At 36.0% G+C, this 16036-nt stretch overlaps 1 protein-coding gene across 3 annotated transcripts; it reads left to right on the plus strand.

The window, feature by feature from the left end:
- Window positions 1-1607: 1607 nt before the first annotated feature.
- Window positions 1608-15644, plus strand: LOC114721542 (uncharacterized). 3 transcript variants are annotated; one of them, XM_028907371.1, is made up of 17 exons: window positions 1608-2217; window positions 3255-3627; window positions 3725-3799; window positions 3953-4015; window positions 4805-4981; window positions 5488-6117; window positions 6210-6962; window positions 7567-7848; window positions 8542-8697; window positions 9879-10258; window positions 10771-11248; window positions 11413-11742; window positions 12474-13248; window positions 13353-13411; window positions 14344-14823; window positions 15043-15081; window positions 15216-15644. In XM_028907371.1, the coding sequence occupies exons 1-17, from the start codon at window positions 1856-1858 to the stop codon at window positions 15399-15401; spliced, it is 5598 nt and encodes a 1865-aa protein (XP_028763204.1). In that variant the 5' UTR covers window positions 1608-1855; the 3' UTR covers window positions 15402-15644. The 3 variants fall into 3 exon arrangements, with proteins under 3 accessions (XP_028763204.1, XP_028763206.1, XP_028763205.1); XM_028907373.1 differs by lacking the exon at window positions 1608-2217 and having other exon boundaries at window positions 3335-3419; window positions 3500-3627; window positions 3725-3809; XM_028907372.1 differs by lacking the exon at window positions 1608-2217 and having other exon boundaries at window positions 3335-3419; window positions 3500-3627.
- The last annotated feature ends 392 nt before the right edge of the window (window positions 15645-16036 follow it).

Here is a 16036-nt window from a genome sequence, read left to right on the forward strand (position 1 = left end):
TGGGGCTTGTTTGGAACAGCTTATAAGTAGTTTTTTAATTGTGATTTACGGAATACGAGATAAGTATGTGAAGTGAGTTTTGTCTCAGTTTACATAAAACATGCTTGTAAGAGATTTTCACCGTTATCCCAAACAGGCCCTTAGTGAGGACAGTTGAAGACAAAAATATTACATACTACCTATTGTCTTTAATAATTAATTCAATAGCCAAACAGCTAATTTGTAGATAAGAAAATTAATTAGATTAGTTACTTGTAATAAATAAATGCTGTCTTTCTTAAAATATTTTTGTTAATCATGTGTATTAAACTACTCATTGATAAGAATCACTTAACATGTGCAATTATTATATAAGGATACTTGGAGATAAAATAAATAAATGTAAAAGACAGAGTGGTTTGAAATCTTATATTTATGACCAAATTGAATCTATAATTAGCTTTTATAGTAAGGATCGGAGTAGCATTATTTAATAAAATTTATGCCATTTTCAGTTATTTTACAATTAAACTTGTTCTTTTAATAATAATCCAAGCAACTCCTACCTTCATAATATTTATAATCCAAACACAAATCAAATTATTCATTCTTAAGTTTCCAAAAACCCAATTAAAAACAAGTCATTTTTTCAAAACAGCCTTCAGCATCCTAATCAATGACCTTGGCAATAGAGCCTTTCTTAAAAAATTTAGTATTCCTTGAGTCTCTTTTTATAAGCAATTTTGGATTTCATAACATAGATCAAAAAGTTAACCAAAAATGGTTAAAAACAATAAATATATAAAAATTAGAATTTTTTCCCCAAATACCCTTATTTATGGGAGAGAGAGTATAAGAGATAGGGTAAAAAATTATTATAATAAAGAGAATTATAAAAACGAGAGAATGTATGATGAAGAGAGATGATGATTTGGAAGATGAGATAACAAATATAGAATATTAAAATAAGTAATTAATGGGAATAAAATAAAAAATTTAGTTTTCTACAAAAATTTGAAATAACTTACAAATATTACTTATATTCAGAGACAAAAAGAAAATGATAGTTTTTGCTTGAGAAATGGAGGGAGTATTAGGTTTGTGCAGTTCACGACTTTACAGAGTATTAAAATAAGTAACTAATAAGGAGCAAAATAAAAAATTTGCTATAAAAATTTAAGATAATTTATAAATATGATTTATATTTAGAGATAAGAAAAACATAGATAGTTGTTACTTAAGTAATAGAGGAGGTTCGTGTAGTTAACAACTCTATTTCTTTTATTGACTTTGTTGCCTTGTCTCTTCCACATTAACCTCCGCGCTCCTATCATCTGCTCGGAAGATTGTCATAAAAATGGAATTCAATGGTTGAGATTCAATGTCTTATAAAATCGTTATTTTTCTATTTTTACATGGTTTACAAATTACAGGCGTCAACTGTCTAAATTGTATTTTAATAATTCAAATTTATTTATCTATCACAATAAAAAAATTTATAAATTATTAAATTTCTAGTCTGATAAGATGAAAGAGGTATTTGGATGACCAAACGCCCTTCTCCAAGAGGATGCAAACAATCCACGATGGTCTAGCAGGGACAGAGGGAGACCGCCCACAACGTTGAAAAGTGAAATAGTGAACACAAACTGCCCTAGTGGTTTTCTCGCGCGAATAAACGCAATCGTCGTCTCCTTCCCTCCGGCGCATCACTCTCTCGCTGAAACCAAACAGGCTCCGGTGGATGTAAAGTCACAAAAATTCCTGCGAAAGTGCTGCCGGCATTGCGTCGGAGCTGGCATTCCGTCTGCTGTTTCTTGTGCGGCAATAACATATTTTCTCATGAAATAAATATCTTTCCCGCGCTGATGTCTCCATGGACTCGGTTATTAATGCCTCACTTGAAGAAATTTGCTCGCAGCTTCAAAATGGACTCCAACTTGCTGCGCTTTGGCCGAGACTTCAACCGGTTCTTTCATCTTCGAACCTCGACCTCTCTTCTGGTGTCAAAAAAGCCATATGGACCAGCCTCTTGCGCATTCCGACGCTCCGGTTTGAGGTTCAGAATGAGGCTTGCAGTCCCGGCGACCCTTCAATTCAGTCCTTTGAAGATGCCGAGAAGCTTAATTTAAAGATTGTCTCTCAACGGAATCTCAGAGACAACTTTCTTGGTCTTTACGAATCAAATTCTCTGGTTCCAAATCAAATGCGCATCCTTGAGCTGCTTGCTAATGCCAGGTTCGTTACCCTTGAACGTCTTGACTTTCATATTAAGTAATTTTTGGTATTTTTTTCGTTGTTGGGCTTTGTGTGTGTCTGGGCTTGTACATTTGTTCAAGATGTCTGATTGCGCCTCAAGTTGGTTTTTCTTTGTGGTTAAAAAATGGTCATTAACGGGGGAAATATCAATACTTGCATGATCTGATCTTTCCTCGGTATCATGACGTATGAATAATTTTTACTCCTAAAATGGTGCTAACCCACAAAAACTGCTGGTCTGATATTCCTTTATTATATTTGAGAAGATCAAGTTGACATTTGATAGCTATTGCGCAATTCACCATTGATCAGAAGGTGGAATTTTGCATTCATGTGGAGTTCACTCACGGCAAGGGCTAGAGAGCAGTAAATGTGTTCTCAATAGTATTACGTAGGCCTTGTATTCATCATGGGTTAAAATTGTGTTTTTGGCTTTCCCTTGGTAGGTGTAGAGATTGGCAGTTCCTCCCTTGTCTTTCTTGATGAAGCTTCGCACCATTGCAGGAGAAAGGGGTAGGTAAAGTGATGGCCTTATAAGTTATGGGCCAAGCATGTGACTGATTTATGAGTTGTTGAGTTTGAGATGTGAAACTGAGAGAGGGATTGAGGTATACATTGTGGGTTTTGAGGTTAGTAGAATCAGGTAAGGGGCGTCTGAGTTTATTGGGTGAGTTAGCCCCTCAAATAGCTAGGAGTTTTCTCCATTTTCTTACCATTTTGTTTTCCTGAATTGTAGTCCTTTGGTTAGACTTACACTTTACTGGATTATTGTTAATTTGAATTTGAATGCCATTTGGAGTTGAGTTCCATCTGAAAAGAGGATTAAATTCCTAGAGGTGTATTTAAGAGTTTTGTCAATTGTGATTTGTCAGTTGTAATTTATTTCCAACGTCCCATTCTCTTTTTGGTACTCAATAGTGCTTTGTCACTATTGATCTTTTGCTTCTTTTTTCCTCATGTTTTATTTATGTATTATTTTCTGTAGAAATGAATATTTAGACACTGAAAACTTGCAGATCACATGGAATCACTCAAAGTCAACTTAGTAAGCAGCTGCGTATTGAAGGAAATAACTTACATTATGTATTAAGGAGTCTTGAGTGCCAAGGGTTGATTGTGAAGCAGTCTGCTCTTGAAAGAAAGAAAGAAACATGTGCTGATGGGGAGTTAAAAAATTTGCCGTGTGTATCTACCAATTTAGTATACTTACATCGCTACGCAAAACAACTTGGCTCTCATCAAAGATTTGAAATCACTACAGCAGGGCAGAAATTGAAGAACCTAGAGGGTGCTAATGGAAATTCTAGTGGAGAGATGGACATCCACATAAAGGACTATGCACCTCAAATGAAAGCTATCTGTGGCAAACTAGGAAAGGCCAATGGCAAGGTTGTTCTCAACTTTTTTTTTGGTTATAATGATTATCATCCAAAGAATCATATATAGATTTTGATGTTTTGGTTTGTTGATAATCTTTCTGTTGCAGGTGCTTGTTGTGTCTGATATTAAGAGGGATCTTGGTTATTGTGGATCTCCTTCGAAGCACAAGGCTTGGCGAGAAGTATATTCTAGTTATATCTACTCCAACTTTAGATTTTGTTTTGCTTTTAGACAGCAGTAAATTTTAATATGGATGCCTTATTGATGCCTTTTATTTTGTTTTTTTAGATAAATTTCACCACTAATTGCGTCATATTGCTTTTCTCGTAAGCAGATTTTGCACAGGTTGAAAGCAGATAATATTGTGGAGCAGTTTGATGCCAAAGTAAATGGCAAGGTTAGTTGTTGCAATATTATGATCAAATATTCCATTAGTAATACGTTCACAAATTTCTGTTAACTGGAGAAAGAATGAAACGGGGTAACGATGACTGATAGAAGAATGTTTATGAGAATTGTAGATTGGGTGAGCAGTGAGCTGCCTGGGAAATTAATCAGAAGATATTTAGTTATTGTAGGGTGCTGTTTATGGGATTATTGGGGAATCTGTTGGATCATTTCTTCTCTTAGATTAATTATAAACATGAGATTTAGGGACTGAGTTTTAATATTTTGAGCCTGACAGTTTTTGCTTCATTATTTTGTCTCTCCACGCTCTACCTGTATGTTAGCTCCCAGCCACAATTCTGTTCTCTCGATTAGTATAAATGAAAATGATCTATCTTGTGTACACAGTCAGGAAAGGAAACAGGGAGATTGTGACACTATCATTATTTACTATTTGTCTACATCTTTTTGTTTCTTTTGAATTTCCAAGTACCAATCGCAAGATGTATTCCCAACTGTCAGTTACCAAAAATAATCTAGTGGTTATGTGTTCTAGCAACATCATTCCAAATAACATGGAAGTAATTACAACTATACTAATACTCACTTAGATGGAATATTCATCGTATGGGTAGCCAAAGGCCTATTCAGTTCTGAAGGCTCCTATTTTAGTATTCTTATGTTAAGTAGTGATCTGTCTAGTACTTGATACTTTTCATGCTTTTGCCAGTATCTCTTTTTATAACTTGAATGGCTCTGTTGTGGTGGTGGTCTAACTGTAGGTGTTACTTGCTTCTAGGTTGAGGCATGCCTGCGGCTGCTTGATCCAAGAGCCACTGGATCTGAGAACGGAGACAAAAACTTGAACTCTGGGAAGAAATGCCAAGTCATGGAACAGTTTGTGGAGCTGCCTTTAGAGCATCAAATCTTTGACATTATTGATACTTCAGGATCAGATGGCATCAGTTTAAAAGAGGTATGCATTTGATTTTTGTTTTCTCTTTATTGGTAGGATATATCAAAAGATGCAGGGGCTGATGGCACGTACAAAAATTGTGCAAAAGCTTACTGAGACTATTTTTTTTTAAAGCTAAGAAAACTAAAGCCTACACCGTTTGAAGCATGGACATTATTGAATTAAAATGAAGATCAAATACAAACAAAAAAATTGAAGATCGCTGAGAACCTAATATATACATTTCCCCCTCTTCAATTGCATGTGTGTTAAATAGCAACATGGTAGGAGTAATAAAAGGGATTTAAAAGAAAAGTATCTATTTAAACTTACTGTTTCTTTTCTTTCTGTGACGGAACTGCCAGTTGTCATGTGTGAGTTTGTGAACTTCACAGTTGAGCAGCTGCTGTGTGATTCACCATTTTTTCCCTTTTATATATTCTCTCTTTGGATGAAGCCATATGCATCCCTACATGTGCAAAGTGCTGCCTTCCACTTTTAAGTTCTTTTGATATTTTTGTAAACAGATCAGTGAGAGGCTTGGAATTGACCTAAAGAAAAACCACAATCGACTTCTAAACATGTGCTATAGATTTGGAATGAAAGTGCAGGAGGAACAATGTCAAAAATCAAAGACAATTCGAGTTTGGACATCTAGGAATTTCAATCCTGAACCAGAAGCTATGCTTATTCACAAGCCTGATGAAAATGTAGCTTTGGTCCCAAATGTGGCCGACAGTTCTGCAATCGTAATTTCTGGAAATGCTGATCCAATACCCAATGGAGATCCAGGTGGCCCTGGACAATTGGAAGATTCAGGAACTAATGCCAAGCTTTCATGTAGATCTACTGGAAATATTGAACCTGATAATTTTGCCAGTCAGCAAGGGTTTGATCCAAAAGGTTCAGCTTCTAACGGCACACGTGATTTAGTCTGTGCTACAGCTGAAGGGAATGTAGCACCAGCAAGAGCTCCGCCTCCTGATGTTTCTAACAGCCTCTGTGATTTAGTCTGTGCTACAGCTGAGGGGGTTGTAGCATCAACAAGAACTTCACCTCCTGATGTTTCAAAATTATTTTTCTCTGGACCAAATCAAAGTTTTTCTTTCACTGTGAACAGCACTAAAAGGGCAAAAAGGATACTTGAAAGATTAGAGGTCCTTGTGATTTTCTACCTTACTAAATTCATTTGGGAGTTTGTTGCATCGGATTATTTACAAACATTGTTTTTTTTTTCCCCCCTTTGCAGCATGAAAAGTTCATTTTGAGACCTGAAATGCACAGGTGGCTCAATAGCCTTGAGAAGGACAAGTGTGCCAAAATGGATAGGAAGACTATTGATCGAATATTGAAGAAACTTCAGGAACATGGGCTTTGCAAATTGATCACAGTATGTGTCCCTGTTGTTACTAAATATTCTGGGCAAAAACAATGGGTAGTGGTTGTGCATCCATCCATAACTCTCTGTCCTGAATTATTTGATAAAATTCGAGATAGAGCGAGGTCATTTGATGGGTATATTCGCAGTCAAGGCACTTCTCAGAGAAAGGATGATGAATCTATACCTGTAATGGAGGATCTTCAGAAAAGTCAAAGTTCGATATTCCCAGATGGACGACCTGGTAAAGCAGAAGCCATGCGTGCTAATGGATTTGTGTTGGCAAAAATGGTTCGGGCAAAGTTGCTTCACTGTTTTCTATGGGATTATATAAGTAGGTCAGCAAGCCATAATGATGCTTCATCATCTGAAGAATGGGTCAATGAGCTAAATAATCCTCATGGAAGCTGCAAATTATTTTCTCTGGAAGCTGCAATTAATGAGATTCCACTTGAGCTATTCTTACAAGTGGCTGGGTCCACACGAAAATATGAAGAAATGATTGAGAAGTGTAAGATGAGTCTACGTCTTTGTGATCTTTCTGCTGAGGAGTACAAGAGTCTGATGGATACTCATGCAACTGGAAGGCTATCATTAGTTATTGACATTTTACGCCGGTTAAAGGTATTGGTTAGAAGTCATTTGAGGTTCAGTTATTGCTAAATGTGTTTTTCAAATATATTCCTTTAAGCTGCTGCCCCCATAATATGGTCATAGAGTATCAGCAGTGGAGCAATCAATAACATACTATGCTGACTCATTCCATATTCCTGTTCTTGGCATCTTGAAACTCATATTTAGTTAAGGTGTTCATAAATTTAGTGATTTGATTTCTTTTCTAATTCTTTTTTGGTTGCACTTTCATTAAGATGTTTGAATTTAATGTATGTTTACTGCAGTGGCGCAGGAGCTGTTATCTTGTTCTTTTATATTGATAATTATTATTTTTATACAAAAAGCTGCACTATTCATAGGATTTGAATGGGGCTGTGCACTCTTCTGACTTTGTACCATGCCCGGAAAAGCATGTCTAATTTTGTAAAATAAGGGAGTCCTCCCTTTCCCTTCTTATGAATTGAGAAGTCTGAAAAGGATGTTGCAAAAGAGAAACATAAAAAGAGGGAACTGTAAGAAAAATACAATAAGATAGAAGTTCAAATATGGAGCAGTAAGACTATAAAATTGTTAATTTGCTGAACTATGCCTGATAGAGGATCTATTTTTGTAGTTGATTCGGATTGCAACTGATTTACAATCTAGAGATGGGGTCATGACACCATGTGCCTTTACTCACATGATGGAGCTTAGGCCTTACATCGAGGAGCCCCTTTCAAATGATGCATCATCTCTCAGTTTCCTTTCTGTTGATCTTCGACCAAGAATCAGGCATGATTTTGTTTTGTCTAATAGAGATGCAGTTGATGAATATTGGCAAACATTGGAGTATTGCTATGCTGCTGCTGATCAGAAAGCTGCTTCATTTGCATTCCCTGGATCTGTGGTTCCTGAGGTAATCTCCAAGTCTCCAATGAACAATTGAGACTTATTAATAGTGAATTTATTCTTATGACGAAAAAATGGAACTTGAAGCTTGTTTACCTATTAATGATGGTATGATAGTTATTGTCACTCTTGCTGTCAAAATTTTTTTATTTATACTATCCCTGGTCCTTGATATAAGAGCTAGATAACTAATTTGGAGAGATTAAGGAAAATAGTTATGGTGGTTAATTATAACAAATGTGTGTTGATTTTCTTAAACTACTCTTTAATCATGTTCATTGGAACTACCTCTTGGTGGAAACCCCTTACAATCAATGGAAGATATTTTAGAGAAAAATTACAAATTTGGGAGACAAAGTCTATTGAGGTTTTATATTTAGGATCAAAGCCACCCCCAACTAGCTTTTATATTAAGGATTGGAGGTAGTATTATTTATTTATGAGTATATTTATATTCGTGGTCTAGTGTATATTTTTCCAGTCCTAAAATGGACAAAGCAAGTCTTTCATTTTCTTGTGAAATTTCTCTTGTTTTTTTAACAACTTAGCATTACATGATTGGCTTCTTTTATTGAACATATTTTCTGCTTTTTATTGACAAAATTGGTAGCCCACACATAAAGAACTTAGTCTGTTGCCTTGATGCAACTGATGGGCTGTTCAGATGATAGATGGTGAATTTTCTGTTTCCATTTGTTAGGTTTACCGCTTCCGTTCATGGGCCTCTACTCGCCTTATGACATCTGAACAACGTGGGGAGCTTTTGAAGTGTGTAATGAAGAATGATTCAAGTGGAAAAATTTCATACAAGGAATGTGAGAAGATTGCTAAGGATCTAAATCTTACCTTGGAACAGGTTAGTTTGTTTTAGGCAGATAACTTTGTAACATTTAAAACTTTATCCCTATTGTTTTCCCTCTTGACTTATAAAATGAATTTCTGGTCCTCCCTATATCTCCAAAGTCCAAAGGGTTTGCTTCATAAGACAAGGCCTTCGCTGCCCATGATGATGGCAACAAATTACACCCTTGATATACTCAAAAATTGCCTTCCTAATTTCTTAATTATGCTCTTGATCCTGATAAGCAAAATGTACTAATCACCGCAATGGTGTTCTGTAATCACATCAAAACTCAGGGATGACTTCAATTTCATTTATTAATTCTGAAATTTTTTTAATTTGAAATTCTGCTATCCTACAATAAATTGTGTTGCATAAACTTATCCTTCAAAAATTCCAACCTTACTCATATAGAAGCTGTTAACAACTGGCAATGGCTATTGCTCGCAATCAAAACAATATTGCAATATATTTTATCCTTCATACAAGTTGACGGAATCGATGAAAAAGTTCAGTTTCCAAATTGACTCTTCTGCATCCAATTATTGTGATAACATCAATGCTATAAGACCCCTTTTTGAAGGAAATGCACCAGATGTCAAATGGACCAACTGAAAATTAACTTTAACTGGTGGCCAAATATTGATCAAATTAATGCCTTAGTGTCTCATTTCTCATTTCTCATTTTTAAAAAAATGGCCCTTTATGAATCACTATTTCTGGGTGCTGTCAATGATTTGTCACCCTTTTCAAGATTCAGGAACTTTTTAGCCATGTTTCTGGGTAGTGTCAATGGTATCTATCTTTGTATTTGCTGTAAAAGCAATGGGCATTCAGTTTGTCCCCAATAACTAGTGACGAGGGACTTCCTACTTTATTCTACTATGTTGCTATTAGTTATGCCCGCATCATATCCTGATTTCAGGGAACACCCGAGAACCATGAAACATTCTAGAAGGGCAATCTGAGGAGCATATCTTATGCCCCATCTATGTACTTCTGTTATCTGACATAATATCATATTTATTAGAAAGTGAATTAAAATCTTTATATTACACTTTCATTGGTGCTCCCCCCCCCCTCAACCCCTTCCCTTTCCACCCCTCATTCAGTATGCTTGATACAATGTTTACTATTGTTTTTATATTCTTATTGATGTCTCTCTGCCTCTCTCTGTCTCTGAATGCCCCTTGCAGGTACTCAGTATGTACTCCAGCAAGCGTCGCTATGGTCTGAATCAGTCTAAAGACCAAGCAAATGAGGATATAGGGAGTGAGAATCTTTCACTAGGTCAAAAAGGTAGGTCATCTCGCCATCGGAAAAAAGGTTCTTCAGAGTCAAGGCTGGCAAAGCATGCACGTATAGATTCAGCAACTGATATTGGGGGGATTCACAGAGAAGAAGATGCAATGAGTATTGATTCAGGGGAGCATGCAACTCATATGCATGAGTTTAGGGAGGATGATCATCATGAAACTGACACTGAAGACTGTCATTCCCTTATTAACCAGTGTGTCTTGTCAAAAATGAAGCCAAGACGGCAAAGAAGATTCTTATGGTCTGATGAAACCGATAGGTAAGAATGATTTGGAAAGGCTGATGAATGGTAAGCCAAAAAAAAAAAAAAAATTATACTTCTGATACTGGTGTTACATTATGGGCTATTTGAAGATGGACAATTTGTATGTACATACCAACTTTGACCAACGAGTCATACAGCTGACTGTTTTAATTTGCCAGGCAATAATGAAAGTTCATGAGCATAATATTTGTTATTATGCTGGTAGATTTTTTTGTATCTATTAGATTGTTTTATTAAATGTTTTCTTTATTTTCAATATTTTCTGAATAAACATAGATTTTTTAGAAATTGAAGAATTTAAAGCTGATTGGAGTATGAGAAAGCTGCAAATCTGAAAATAAAAAGAAAGCTCAAAGTGGTGATAATAAAATCCCTATAAAGCCTAATGGTGTATAAGAGCCTCCTGCTCTATCAGCAACAGAATTCATTGTATTATATTTCTTTACTCCCTTGTGGCCGCTAATGTGGCCTTGTCTGACTATCTCATGCTTGATGTCTTATTTTAGGCGCTTGGTGATTCAATATGTTAAAAACCGTGCTGTTCTTGGTCCACACTATCATCGCACCTGTTGGGCTACACTTCCTGATCTTCCAGCACCTCCTAGAACCTGTCAGAAAAGAATGATTTTTTTGAATCGTAACTTAAGATTCAGGAAAGCCGTGATGAGACTTTGTAACTTGCTTGCTAAACGCTATGCAAAACACCTGGAAGAGACTCAGAACATGTCACTGAAGAATGATGATTGCAGACAGCTTGTGCGATGTCCATCTAAGGAGGTTGTTAATAATTTTAGCCATAGCATTGAAACTCAAGCAACTAGTTTAAATGGAGAAGCTTGGGATGACTTTGAGAACGGAAGCATCAAGATAGCCTTTGATGAGGTCCTTAGGTGCAAGAAGATTGCTGAGTTGGAAGCCTCCGCTGAGAAAGATAGATCTAAAAATGAAGGGTGGTCAGTTGCAAATGCGCATGCTGAAGGATATGTACATCTCTAACACTTCAGACAATAATAGAAAATGCTTCATTAAATTGACTTGGCATATTTCTTCTTTTCTGTTTTGTTTAATTAAATAAAGACTTCATTGAATGCTTTTTTACTTTCTAAATCTTATGCTATGTCTGACTATAGAAATCAATTTTGTGGCAGGATTTTCAGGAAAATGAAGCAACTCCGTCAGTCATTCCTGGTGAGCTTATCCAGAGCCATGATGGGAAGAACCGTGCATTTCCCCCCCAAAGATCACGTCGCCGTCGTCTTGATAAAAAATTAATTAAGTTTTTAAATCTTAGGGCCAATGTTAACCAACAAGTGCATGAATCATTGGCTGTTTCAAATGCAGTGGAGCTATTTAAGCTTGTTTTCTTAAGCACCTCAACAAACCCCCAGGCATCAAGCCTGCTGGCTGACATTCTCCGGCGTTATTCTGAGCATGATCTATTTGCTGCTTTCAACTACCTTAGGGAGAAGAAAATTATGGTAAAGGCTCAGATAGTCTTATTTGTCTTGTGATATGCTTATATGCTTGTGTTGAATTGATGATACATTAACAACAACAAAAGCCTTATCCCACTAGATTACAGTCAGTTATAATGACTACTACTTGTCTGAAAGAAATGGCAAGTATGGTAAAGTTACGTGAAGATTTGGAATTGAAAAAGAGGACAGTAATGCATCCTGTTTATCGTGCTCTTATTCCGTTGATGCCATGAGATATAAATATGGTGTGACAACGGTAACAGAAGACAGATCCATCATATCCTGCTCAATCAGCTAATTTGCGAAGAAATCCTTACTAATTCTAATTAGGAGATAAATAAGGAAATAACGAAGGACGGAAATAATTATAAACAATTGATGGTAGTAATAATTATATAACTAACATTAGACTTGGGACTCAGTTTACTAGGTCCTGGTTCTCATCTTGCACTGCTTACACCTCCCACCTATTTGAATTTTGTTCAAAAAACTAGTGTGACAACATGATTGGAGAAAGACATCCTGGGGCATCACAGTTCTTCCATAACTAATTGGCTGAAATGGAGTGTATAGTAGTTCTTAGGGTTACCACTAGTGAATCAGACTAATAATCATCAGAGTATTGTTTGGCTATTATTTATGTAAGACGTTTTCTTGACTACCTAGTTGACCCATTTATATTGTCGTTTGTCTTTTTCTTTCTGAACTCTATCTATTTTTTCATTTGACAGATTGGAGGAAATGGAACTCAGCCTTTTGAGCTATCACAACACTTTTTACATGGTATTTCCAAGTCGCCATTTCCTTTTAACACTGGAAGGAGGGCTGTTAAATTTTCTACTTGGCTCCATGAAAGAGTTAAAGACCTCACCAGTGTAGGGGCAAACCTTGCAGAAGACCTACAGTGTGGAGACATTTTTCATTTGTTTGCTTTAGTTTCATCAGGGGAACTTTCTATTTCACCATGCCTACCAGATAATGGTGTTGGAGAGGCTGAAGACTTGAGAAATTCAAAACGTAAGGCAGATGTTTGTGAGTCTTCGTCTGGTGATAAAGCTAAGAAACTGAAGTCCATATTTGGGGTAGAAGGTGAAGTTATTTCACGTCGGGAAAAGGGCTTCCCTGGTATTGTAATATCTGCACACTGTGCAACAATTTCAGGAGCAGATACTATAGAGTTGTTCAAGGATAAAGATACTCTAATCGGTCGACAGCCTTTTGAGGGGATTTTTCAACTAAACCAGGAACAAAGCTGTAATTATCCTCCTCCTGAACATATGCTGGAAAGTTTCAACTCATGTGACACTGTATCCATAGAAGAAAATGATAGTGAATCATCTTGGGATGCTATGGCTGGCTATGCAAGGCAATTGATGGTTCCCTCCAATCAAGAACAGAACAGTGTAATCTCTGCTGAGGTCTTCAGGGATATTTATGCTGCCATCCAGAAGGCTGGTGACCAAGGTTTGAGCATGGAAGAAGTTTCTCGAATTATAAATTTGCCAGGTATAGTTACTCTGGGATTTAACCAAGCCTATGTTCAACTCAAATTCCACGCAAAGAGAAAACTAGTTGAATTGCATTGAAATTGTTCTTGTTTTTCTTTTCAGGAGTAGATGTAGATGAAATCATTGTTGATTCTCTAGAAGCATTTGGACAAGCTTTTAAGGTTACCTCTACCTTCCCTAATGAATATTTTAATGGCCGGGGTATTTATTAATTTTATGAACTGCAAAGTTGTCAGTTTTTGCTAAAGTATACATTTGGTCATTTAATTTCACATAAGATTTTGGTGTGGTCCCTTAACTTTAAAAAGTATACCTTTTCTTTTAATCCTAAAATTGTTAACAAGAAATGATGATATGGAAATCTTGAATGTTGATAGAACGTTTTCATATTTTAACATATTAATTTTAATTTTCAAAACAATCATAATTGTTGCAAAAAATCTTCATTCAAGACTAATGGTTTTAGAGTTGAAGAACCGAAAATATATTGTTTAAAGTTAAGGGATCAAAGAAAGTACTTTAGCCTTTTTGAGAATAGTGCTAACATGTGCATTTATGGATTATATACGCGTTCACCCGTTTAGCGGCATACCTTTTGCCATTAACTTGTTTCTTCCAACTGCCCGTTTAGGAATCTTTGATCATTACTTGAATCCTGGTGTTTGTTGGTCTCCTCTATTTTTAATCACTACAATATTGTCTTGGACTTCTCTATTTCTGTTTTTTCATGATTTTAATCATCAATCCTAGAACTATGGGTCTGGATATTCAATTTTGTAAGTTGTAAATTCACTAGCTTGAGTTAACAAGGATTTTTGTGACGTGATTTGATTCTTCAACACAGCAACACTTTCTATGATTTTATAAATTTGCAGTTGTTGAGAGGGAATGGTCTCTTCCTCTCTCTTGCGTCAAATAGGTTAAGTAGATGAAAGATCCGGAAAGAGCAACGACAAATCCAAGAGCTCACTTGAATCTGATTTTGTATTCTTTTGTAGTTCCATACATTTTGAAGGAGGTTCTCCTGTTAACCTTGAGTATATGTCAATATTTTCACAGATGTGCTTTTATTGATATTGTCTCTTCTGGGCAGGTCAATGCTTATGCTTCTGTTCGAGTTGTTGATGTTTTATACCGCTGCAAGTACTCTCTGACCACTGTGTCTGGTTTTCATCCATCTGTTCAACTACCTTCTTCAATAAAGACCATTGAGAAAAGTGATGCTACACGCAAGCTTTACGAACCTGAGAAACAAGATGGTAGTCATGCTAATTTGCTGAGGAAGAGAAACAACAGCTCTGGTCAAGTGCACAAAGTGACGATTCTTAATCTTCCATGTGGGGATGCGGATTCTGAAAATCAGACTTGCCATAAGGATAAAGGCCTTATGCAAGACCAAGCTGTTTTGTCCAGAGCTGAGTATGAGAAAGGAACAGCTGAAATTTCTTCTGGTGGATCACGTGTGCCAATATTGCCATGGATAAATGGAGATGGGACAGTGAACCAAGTTGTCTTAAAGGGACTAAGACGTCGTGTGCTTGGAATTGTGATGCAAAATCCTGGGATATTGGAGGTAACAGTTAATTCTCTTTCCCGATGTCTTGAGTGAATTAAATGAGTGTTCATAATGAGGCTGCGAATGATAGTGGTTGCATCCTGAATTCAGTGAATGCATAACGGACTTATGTAGCTTAAGTTTGGGTGCACCCTGAAATTGCCATTAATGTGGATCAACCAAAAAAGGAAGAAATCTTGCAGATCTACTGACGTCTCTCTTTTTCTAATCTTTCAGGATGCAATTATACATCAAATGCAAGTGCTGAATCCACAGGTCCCCCCCCCCCCAACTTAAGTTTTTTCTTGAAATTTATTCTGATATTCTTAGCCAACAGTTTTTCATTCTTTATTTAGAAAGAGCAATTTTGATCTTTGAATTTGATATGTTTTTCGCTTGTGATATCTCAGAGCTGTAGATTTCTTCTGGACATTATGGTTCTGGATAGACACCTTATTGTAAGGAAGATCCAGGAAAGTAGACCCGATGGGCCCCCTTCCTTGCTTCAGAATCTGTTCGGAAGCAAATCCAGTCAAGAAAAGTTGATTTGCCGCGACCACTTCTTTGCCAATCCCATGAGTAGTTCCTTATTGTAGGCGAGCTCCGCCTTGGAACAATCAAAGCCAATGGGTTAAGCCAAATAGTATATACTGTACAGTATATTCTGTATATTTGTTTTTCCCTTTTTAAATATATACGAAACTTCTTTTAACTATGCTTTTCATATTTTTTGACAAGGCTATAGGTCAAAAGTCATTAATTAGCGTTTTTGGTGTTATTTATCAATGGCATATTAAAATTTATATACTTTTATCTGGTGGTAGCCCTTTTAACTTAAAGCCCGAGTTTTAAACTCCATAAAAATTAATTTGTCTTTTATGATCTCATTTAAATATCCTCAAATTATTCATACGCCTTCTTTCAATTAGATTTATTTTAATAATCTACATCCTCTAGCCATTATCTCACATTATATTAATTCATAAAATTCTTTTATCCTTCAACCATTTAAGGAAATTTTACTACCTTTTGTTTTAATTATAAGTTTTTGTTTATAGTCTACAAAAGAGGTTTTATAAATAGGATCAGAGATAGTATTTCTCAAGATCCTTCATTATCTTTTAAGGATCCCTTATTTTTCATTATCTATTGAAAAATTTTCATGCTAATTAGTTTATTCAAATAGTCTTCTTAAAATGTCTTACATTATTTGTAATAAATAAGTGTTGTT

The sequence above is a fragment of the Neltuma alba genome, unplaced genomic scaffold (genome assembly GCF_004799145.2).
Source record: "Neltuma alba isolate B1F8T4 unplaced genomic scaffold, ASM479914v2 tig00012044_pilon, whole genome shotgun sequence".
Classification (NCBI taxonomy): domain Eukaryota; kingdom Viridiplantae; phylum Streptophyta; class Magnoliopsida; order Fabales; family Fabaceae; genus Neltuma; species Neltuma alba.